Consider the following 10,509-nt stretch of genomic DNA (forward strand, 5'->3'; position numbering starts at 1 on the left):
TATTATTGGTTATTTTTTATTATTATACTAAAGATTATTGGTTATTTTTTTATCGGTTTTTTAATCGATTTTTATCAGTTATATGAATTCGTACGATTATTTCGTCTCGTCGAAATTACCTTTCTTATGAAGGAAGTCGAGTGCACTCGCAATCTCTTTGACAATCTGGCTCGCCTCCCTCTCAGTGAAGTGAATCCGTTCCTGAATCCTGTTCAATAGCTGGCCACCGTTGATCTTCTCAAACACAAGATAGAATTTTTCCTCGTCCTCAAAGAACTCGATTAACTGTATGATGTTTGAATGGCCCTGGCAATGGTGAAACGTTTCGACTTCCTTAAACACCCGGGCACGCGCGTGTCCGGGGATCTTGTCGATGATCTTCACAGCGTATTCGAGGTCCGTGTAAAGAGATGTACAGGTCTGGACCGAGGCGTAGGCACCCTCCCCAAGAACTTCTCCAGTCAATTTGTACAGTTCTGTAACAGCAACATCAGTTCTTCTTTATATACTAATTTTTTAAACTAATTCTTTGATCGATACATCATATTCTTCGACAGAAGAATGGAGGAAAATGAAAAACTAAAAGTACTCGACGATTCCGCATTGCACATCTTACATACTCTCACACAGTTCACACATCTATTAATCTAGTACAAATGTCGTAATCCGCATGAATGTTTTGTTATTCATATTAGCACTCCTGAATAAAATAAAAATATAGCCTTAGATGTAAGTATAAATTAAGCATTCTCAATTTATTTCCTAAAAAGAGTATGAACTGCCAGTAATAAAAGCCAAAGGAGAATTAAAAATATTAAAAGAGTTATAAAAAAAATAAACATTATTTTTCAATAAAACTATTTTTAATTTATTTTTCGTCACAGATATAAAATGTTTACGTCAAATTTTGAGGACGTTTCACACTCATAGTTAAGACTGTATATATTTTATCGGATAAGATCCGATATCCGGTTATCTGACAAATCATTATCCGTTGCATCTCTAGATTAAATTATTAAAGAATCCAAAACCATATTTTTATCTGTTAATTAAACTATTATGTGATCCGCTAATAACCTTTTATTCTTATACCTAATCTTTTACGCGTTCAAACATTTGCGAATGCTCGCCAGACGTATAATTTCGAGATGTACAAACATCTCTACTAAGTGCTCAGATATTTACGGCAACGTTAAGGCATTTCTGGAATCAAACGTACACTTATGCGTCCAAGGCTTGCGAAACTTTCAAATTCATCGAAGCAAAAGACATCGTAACTTCTCGAATTCGCGAGCGTATGGATTCACCGCGATGAATCAATGCGACAGACCGCGTGATACTTCATTCGGCATGGAATTGCGCGTCGCTCTCTACGAGCACGCGCGATTGGCGATTACGTCGTACCGTATCGCGTTGTCATTGCAATGGCAAGAGGGGACCTAACACCGAGAACGAATCGATCGAAGCGCTCGAGAGCAGCGCGTTAGAAACGCTTTTCCTCCGCGACGCGATCGGCGTCATCGGCGACAGAATAGTCGAGACACCCTTTTTTCCTTCAGTTCGATTGGTCACGCTAACCGGAATCCCTGCAAGACAAATTTTATTACTACACACAGAAAAATACGGTATGCCTAATAGTGGCTTGTTTCAAATATTTCAAAAGTTCGTATATCCACAAATCTATAAGTTCATCACAAGTCTAAGTGTATTGAGGCAATAGGATTTTATTTCAATAAGGTGATTTAATGGATTCTTTCCTCAGAATGATGAACTATTATAAATATGATAGGACAATAATGCCACACTGTAAGTTTGAAAAGATATCATGATACCACTCACCATATGATTTTTAATTAATAAAAACTCTTCTATGTATTAAAAAAATACACAAATGTATGTACTACTATAGTGTAGCCTTCACGCAGAAAAATATCTATTGCTAAGAAAAGTAATTACTCTATTTATTTTCTTCCTTTTAAGTAACGATTATCTTTAAAGAATACTTTCTTGATAAGAATCTTAAAATATACTTATTACAAACTTTAAACTCATTATGTATTCATTAAAACAAGAAATTATTTTCTTTTGAAGAATATTATAAAATTGATCGAAAAAGCGATTTTTATAATAAAAATAAGTCGGATTTGTTTTAATAGTCTTGATTGAAGTATAATTAAACTTACTAGGATTTTCAGAATATATATTGAATAAATTTGATGCTTTTGATAAACTTTTTTTTAATGATAGATTTACGAATACATGAATTTTGTTAATACTTGAAACAACACTGAGAAATCCATTTAGTTGAATCAATTAATTTTCAGTTTGGGCAAACAAATCCTTGAATGATGCAATAAAATAATTTAGTTGAAGCAAAACATTTGGTCATTGCAATATTTTACTTGTTTCTAACAAAATAAGTTTATCAGATGTTCGAACTAAGTTATTTTATTGAATCAACCAAGGATCTGTTTGTCCATATCCAAAGAAGAGATTAATTGATTAATGAACTAAATGGGTTTTTCAAATAAGTAATAATTATTACTTGCGTGTACACAGTATATACTTTTCTGTGTGTACATTTTGTCGCGATGGATATCAGAATATTTGTATCTCGGACTCTTTGCGAATCACCGAAGGAAGAATACACACATGTTGACCTTTTTGACGATGCATATCGTGTTTGATCGCGATTGCCTGTTACGCTCGAAAAGGCCTAATTATCTCCGGTTTAAACAGGCTTTGGACCTCGTACGCGCGGTGTTCAGCGTGTGAGTGTATGTATGTGTGTATTGTGCGTGTGTGTGAGTCCTGCTCTAACGACCAAGCAATGTCAAGGTCGAGAGGGGGTGGCCGAGATCGTAGCGAGGAACTACGACGCACATACACCGAATTTTCCCTCTCTCTCGGAAGTCCGCGCGCGCCAGGCTACGTCGCCGGCTCCTTTCCTCCAACAACGTCGAGCCAGGCTACCTCGCGCGTCTCTCCCTGGTCCATCCCTACCTACCGCTTCTCGAGCGTTATACCGCGTCTCTGTTAAACTCTGTTTGCCCGCGTCCCTCCCACCTATCCCACCTATCCCCCTATCGCTCCGATATTATACGTCAGAAACTCGCGCATGGCAGCGTCGCTCAGCGCCTAGCAACCAGAAGCCGATAATATGCCTCCACGTCTCTCTACGTCGTTCTGCGCCAATTTTAACAGCGACCCTCTCGAAAATAGCGTCTCGAAAATTGCGCGATCATCGACCCACTCGCAATTAGCGACTCGAGAACAATAATATCGCAAACTAAGGACGATAACGCAATCGCAAAACGTCTTTGGAAGGAAATTGAAAATGCCTGATAACGATTTTTTTAACTGACGATTCGCAGGTAGATATCCAATGACAATTTAGGTGATGTCCAATGACGTATTGAGTGTTTCCCACTTATGTCCGTTTCTACCAACTTTAATCTCAATTTAACTTACTCATATAGTCATATCTTTTTCTAATTCTTAGAATCGGGAAAAATGAAGAGTTAGTTGAACCGAGATTAAAATTAAATTACATTGGTAGAAACAGACATTAGTGACACAAATATCTTCTATCTTTGTCGGTGTTTCAATGGGGAACAAAAATAGAATGACATTTGTTTCGATTTGTGTCACTAAAGGGAAAGCACCCTTTTCGTGTACAAGTTCGGCGGACTCTCGGCCAAGCGTCTCGTCGACTTTTAGTGGTATATGCCGATGGTATATACGATTTCAGAGCGCAGTGGAAGCTTCTCGAACTGAGCCGAGCTCGCGAATCGATCACGTGGAATGACGCAACCGGCCGAGATTGTGAACTTGATTCTTGTTTATTTAAAGTGATCAATATTTCTTAATGGCGTAACAATGACCAATTTTTAATCGTATATCTTCGTTGACATGCGGTCATCAGTGTAGATAATTGTACGAAAAATTTTGAAATATGTAAAATATAATTTATCAAAATTAAAGAAATTAAAGTTATATGAATATTTCTTAAAGAATAGAATAACATACGTGCGAAAGTAGTGAAATAGTTTAGGAAACGTTATAGATTGCACATTAATATTCTTTTCATCAAAGATAAATATATATTTATTTACATTTCATCAAATTGCTGAAACGTAAATAAATGTACACTCGTCTGACAAGAGTAAAAATAAAATTTCCAAAGAGTTTCGTAAACAATTTCAACAATAATTTTTCTTGTATGTATTTTAATAACATTACTTCCGTACAATGTATTACTTCAAAAATAAAATCTATATCTAACATTAACTTCTTTAATTCTAATCATTTATATATAGATATTTATTCACGCTAGTCATCGAACAAAATTAAAAACGAAAAGGAATATTCCAACAAATTAAGTCTCTTAAAAAAATTAATTATTGAATAAATCAGTTAAGATTAATTATTCTGCGTCACGATATTAATATTGATCAATTAACCAACAAACAATAGCTGATGAATAATTGTACAATACATTATTTACAAATTACGATGCTAAAATATGAAACGTCCTCGAGTTCGAGGGTCGAACGAACCGAAGCGAAGCTGCCGCGCCGAAAACACGTACAACGAATTCATGGCTCTCTCTCTCTCTCTCTCTCTGTGGGCCGCGCGCCGTATCGATCGAGCGAGCGGCTCCGTGGCCGAATAACCGTATTTGCCAGCAATGCCAGCTGCGCAGCCAGCTCGGATTAATTCCAATCCCGCGTCCTTCGCATCTCTCAACCAGTTTATCAGCTAGGGGTGCAAAAACCGCTTCTATGCGTAAGTTATTCCAAGGATCGTAAATACCGACGTTTCTTCACCCGATTACGTCAACAGTACAAATGGAACGGCGTGCGCATGATAGACACGTCAGCAGAAAAGAAATCCACTCAAGATTCTCCTGAGAAAAAGAAAGAGGATCCTGCCATTGTTCTACTTCGGTCTATTCTCTTTGAGATACCCGGCATCTCGAGGGAGGAGTAAGAGCGAACTTCCGGTGTTTATAAACAAGCGGCGCGCAAAATTCCAGGCAGCCTGCGCGATCGATTATCGCCCCGCGTGAGTTTCTCGAGCGTTCCGAACTTGTTCAAGGTCCTACGAAGAAGGACTGCAAGTCACTGGTGTAAGATAGATAGAGAGCTGCGGGGTGCGTAGGTATACGGAATAATACACCGCGTTGTCTCATATCGAAAAATCGAGAATGGCCGCACCTTCTCACTTCCTCTCCTCTCCATTCTATCTCGTTTCCTTCTACGAGCAATTTAAATGATTACATATGTAGTATATAAATTCACATCGAATTATTTAAGTAATTAAGATCCACCTTGATAGTTAAAGGCATTTATTCTCTATTTGTTGTGTAATCATATTTACACAGGGTCCCAAGAAATTCTTTGTTTAATATTCTCTCTCTTCCCCTACCGGGGGGGGGAGGCATTAAACAACAAATAGAAGATAAATGCCTTTATCAAAGTGGATCTTAATTGCGACAGAATCCGGACTGTCGCGCAATTTCTTCGCGTGACAACACCGACGTTCTTAACACCCTCTCTTATGTTTTAGCGCCGATATGTGCGAATTTACCTTGGAAGCAGGAGGACACCACAGAGGAGCCGGAGCGTCTCTTCCTGCGCCTCTTGCGTCTCGCCTCCTCCTGACGGGCCTGCACCGCGCTCATAGACTCCCCCGTCGAGGCTACATCCCGGCAAGTCCCATCGCCTGAAACATATCATTGTTCATTATTAAATATCGTCAATTCGTTGATCAATACCATATTTTTTCCGCAGATGGATTTTAATGTACGAAAAAAAATAACGATTTTGTTCAAGTTTCCAAAAATTTAATTAGATATAGAGATCTGAAAATAATTTTGTTCGAATGTTAGAATGATTATGTAGGAAACTTTAGCACGGTGAACGATACTGCGGAAAGTTTTAGCATTCCATCAGTTTGAACGTCCCACTACAGTCCTACATAATTATTTTAATGATCCAAACAAAATTATTTTTAAAACTCTAACTAAAAGTTTTAGAGATACTTCAGCAAAATCGTTCTTTTCGTATGAAACTTTAACCAGATACAGATAATTTTGTTGAACAAAAATAATTATACAGGAAACAAGCGTGACGAACAAAAAGTTTTGACGTTCTAGTAATCAGTTTGACGTCTTCCATAATAATTTTCATGATCCAATAAAACTATTTTTAAATTTCTATCTAGCTAAATTTTTATCATTCTTTTAGTGTAAAAATAATTCACGTAAAAACCTTAATGAGCAATGAGGCAACAAATTTTAACATTCTAACCATCAGTTTGATGTCCTTTATAATTATTTTGATGATCCAATGAAATATTATTTTCAGATCTGTATCTAGCTAAATTTTCAAGATGTTTCAGCAAAACCGTCCTTTCCATATGGAAACTTTCATTAACGGATTTAACGGATTTCCATTAATGGACATGAATAAGCTCATATTTCACAAGTGCGGACAACTTGAAACTACTGTTAATCTAATTCGCCTATTTTTCACATGATTAACATGAACGAAGACCTGACCCAATGACGAGACAAAGACGGTGCGATCTAAAAATAGCGGTAAAGCAATTTTTCAGCGTGAATATGCATGTACGTCGTAAAACGGGGCATCTCTAAAGACGTGGTTGCGCAACAAGAATGTTTATTTGCGGGCAAAGTGATCGTGGCCTACCACACGTGACGGACTCGCGTTTCGTGTTATCGTCGTTTATTATTATTGCAAGCTTATCGACGCCTGCGGTATCATCGCGACGCGACTGTTAGTCATTCTCTCGAGAGTTCACCGCTCGTTACCACACTAACGATAATTTTCATCACCGGATGTATAACGTTTTTAAATCTATCACACATGTTGTAATAAATGTACAATAGGAATTAATAACAAAATTAATATGGTACACAAAAAAAGAAACGGTTTTACTGAAATATTTGAAGTATTTGCTAAAATATCTAATTACAAGTAGCTAAATACAAATCTGAAAATAATTATGTTGGACCATCAAAATAATTACACTCCAGGCCAAAAGTTTGGAAATGCTTTTTAAAAATTGATATTTTGAGATTACTCATCTACTTAAATATTCATAACAATGTGTTTTTTAACAATAATTCTTCAAATCCAATAATAGTTATTGCCGTTATTGAATTTACAAAATTATTATTTTAAAAAAATACATTTTGTTACAGATATTTAAATAAGTAATTCCAAAAAGGTCAATTTTTTAAGCATTTCCGAACTTTTGACGTGAAGTATATGTAAGACAAAGCCTACAAATTTTAACATTTTAGCAATCTCAGTTTAAACATCTAATATATACATATTTTGATGATCCGACATAATTATTTACACAATTTACACATCTAACTAAATGTTTACATGCTTCAAAAAGCCATTCTTTTCGTATATACATAGCGAGGATTTATTATTAAGTAATTTCCTTCGCTTATTGTGCATATTGCGTTCTACCTTAATTGCTTTTTGTACTGTCATGAGTGCGTATACGTCGTGCGCCGTAATCGACATTGGATGTCGACGCGGTTCGAAGTTCGTTGAAAAAAAAAAAGGGATAAATGGAACTGCTATGAAAAAGAGTCCCACGCTGCGTAACCAGGGGAGCTTTGCATTCATCGAGATACATCGCTTTTATGAATAACCATACTCTCATTAGTCGATGGTTTAAAATAATGTTCGCGTATCGTTATAATTATCACCTGATAGATGTTGACGTATCCCTAGCTATTTCCAACGCATCGTAAAATTACCGACGTCATTTAATACGTTTTTATGTGACGATCACGTAATTCGGTCTGCGCTATCTCGACCAAAACTAGAGGCTTAAATATCGTGGTAAATCGTAAATTAAAATGATAGGATAATAATTAAGCGGGAGAGAAATATTATTGAGAATTGCTGTTTCATCATCCCTTTCTGGCCGAACGTTCCCTCTGGCTCTCGAATATCTCGAATATGGGGTACTACCCCTGTGTAATAATACACGCAAGGGAGAGGGGAAAATCCCGGGATTCCACAGGGGTGCCACGATTACAGAGGAGGACCGAACTTTTGTGCCCAGCGGAGATGGGAAGCGCAATCGATTTAGCCGGAGGCTAAATGAAGACGGGAATAATTCCCCCCTTCGTACATTTCTCCTCGTCCCCACCGCTTCGGCATAACAATGGCAGTTTCTCGAAGCTTCTCTGGTAGGGTCTCTATGCGTGTTTTGGACACGTGTACGCTTCGGAATAATCCGATGGGCCGAGCCCTCGTACAATTCGAATACGGTACCAAGCCTCACGAATATTTAACCCTTCGGAGTTATAACAATTTGGTGAAACCACTCAATTATATCTCTAACAAAAATGTCAAACAATTCATTCATTATTAAATTTATTCATTGAGAAGGACTACGTTAAGAGTCGAAACGTTTGAAATTATATTATATTGATGTAACATTTGATATTAATAATACATTGTCACGACACACAAATACAAGCCGAGCTCGAAAAGCTCTTATCTGATATATGAAACAATTCAATTTTCTTCATGTTACACGAAATTTTTGATTGTTAAAATATATTTATTATTAAATATATTAATTCTTTTTAATACGAATTGCCATTCTGGTTCCTTGAAATTAATTAATGCCTTTTAATTAACATAAATAGGTTTCAGAGAGTCACATTATAAGAAATGGGATGTGAATGGGATAAAAATCATACGATGTTTATGTAATTTTCATGTTAATATAAACACTGACATAATGAGGATTTGACATATGGTTTAAAATTTTTATGGTTAAGTCAACACACTATGTTGATGTTTGTACCAACATTAATTATACGATAAGAATTATATAAATACCGCATGGTGTTGTCCACACTTATATTTTAACATGGTGTGAATTTAACATCATGATTTAAAACTCATGTCAAATCCACATCATGTTGGTATCTTGACACGATGAGAATTGAGTGTTAAATCTACACCTATATTTTTTAGAGTAAACATCATTAACTGTGTTATAGATTTTGACGTCAGCTCCGGAAGATTAATCGTGAGAATCGACAATCGGTCTTCGTCTAACAATCCACGCGACGGTCGATTAAGTTCCGAATAAAAATTTCCTGGAAGTGAAATTACTTCGCCTAGAATCTAACGTCGGTTCGCGACAACGACTAGCGATTTGATCTTGCACAGCTTAGTCGGTATACACCGTAAATATAGGTTCTCTGTCCTCGCACTTTCTAATTCAGCCGCTAAAAATGGGACCGTTGGTCGCCGATACCAAGACCGTCGTGCCGGTGCGGCGCCACGGCATCGGCATCGGCAGTTCGGCGTTTCCCTCTCTGTTCTCTCCGCTGGGAAAGTTCACTCGTTTCAACTCGCTTTGGCGCAGCGCGAGAAGGCGCAGCTCCGGGAGAGACCGATAACCGACCGGTACGCGATTCACGATCCGCGTGTTAACGGAGATATACGACGGCAGCAGATATTTACGCGAGATGTATATCGCCGGTCGGGGTCACGCTGTGATCTTAGGGCGCGTTCACACCTTAACGGGAGGAAAAGCAGGGGTCAATCAGAACTCGCGCTGGCAGTAAGTAGTACAAAAAACCGAAATTGTCGACTACTAGCACGAGTTCTGATTGGCTGCTGCTTTTCCGCCAAGGTGTGAACGTGCCCTTAAGGCCCGTCTACAATACACGGAGTAAGAAATAAGAGTAAGAAATTGACCAATCACAGTCGAATGTGAGAAGAATAATCGACTGTGATTGGTCAATTTCTTACTCCGTGTATTGTAGACGGGCCTTTATTACAGCGACGTTTCCGCGACCGTCACATCTCAGCTCGAGTGAGACACGGTTCGAATATATTTTCGCGTACTAAAAAACTTCTTTCTGTATTGTGTTATCCTATTTATAATAATTTGAATATTTTATATTATTTGTATTGCCTATATATGAAAAAGATTCATGTAGATTTAACGTATCTATACGTAAAAATTTCATGTAAACGTAATCTTAAGTATATGGCACAATCGTGAATTAGACAAAGTATAGAAAGACTCTTTGTGATCTTATGAGTTTGCCTCAACATAACGCGTTATGGTAATCTATTGTGCATTCATATGCTATTATAATCGGTAAATTATATTTTTAGGATCTGCATAAATTTCTCCAAGTAATAAAAATTCCTTAATTCGTGTACTAAATCAGTCGATGAGATTAAAAACGCTGATAATACCTAATAATATCTAATTTCGTTTTTTTAGAAACAGTTTAGACATCGCAAAGGATTAAAAATTATTTAAGTTTCAGAAAGTTATAATCAAATGCAAATGAGAACAAAGTCTTCTTGAAGAATTTTAATCGATTTCTTTAACCTTTAAGTGAGTAGGTGGTTAAAGACACGCAAATTAATTGGTGGACTGTTCAGAAAATTTTTTATTTTATAGTTATATTTTATA

The 10,509-nt window shown here is 36.9% G+C and overlaps 1 protein-coding gene across 1 annotated transcript in view; it reads right to left on the bottom strand.

Moving 5' to 3' along the window:
• LOC108761652 (MAP kinase-interacting serine/threonine-protein kinase 1) overlaps positions 1 to 10,509 on the bottom strand; it is a 35,286-nt gene that overhangs the window by 4,082 nt on the left and 20,695 nt on the right. The window contains exons 2-3 of the mRNA XM_018508293.1: positions 5,593 to 5,727; positions 120 to 476 (exon numbers count right to left, since the gene is read on the bottom strand). Of these exons, the coding sequence (XP_018363795.1) occupies positions 120 to 476; positions 5,593 to 5,727 (492 nt within the window). The remainder of the gene's footprint in view (positions 1 to 119; positions 477 to 5,592; positions 5,728 to 10,509) is intronic.

Source organism: Trachymyrmex cornetzi, unplaced genomic scaffold (assembly GCF_001594075.2).
Source record: "Trachymyrmex cornetzi isolate Tcor2-1 unplaced genomic scaffold, Tcor1.1 scaffold26, whole genome shotgun sequence".
Lineage (NCBI taxonomy): Eukaryota > Metazoa > Arthropoda > Insecta > Hymenoptera > Formicidae > Trachymyrmex > Trachymyrmex cornetzi.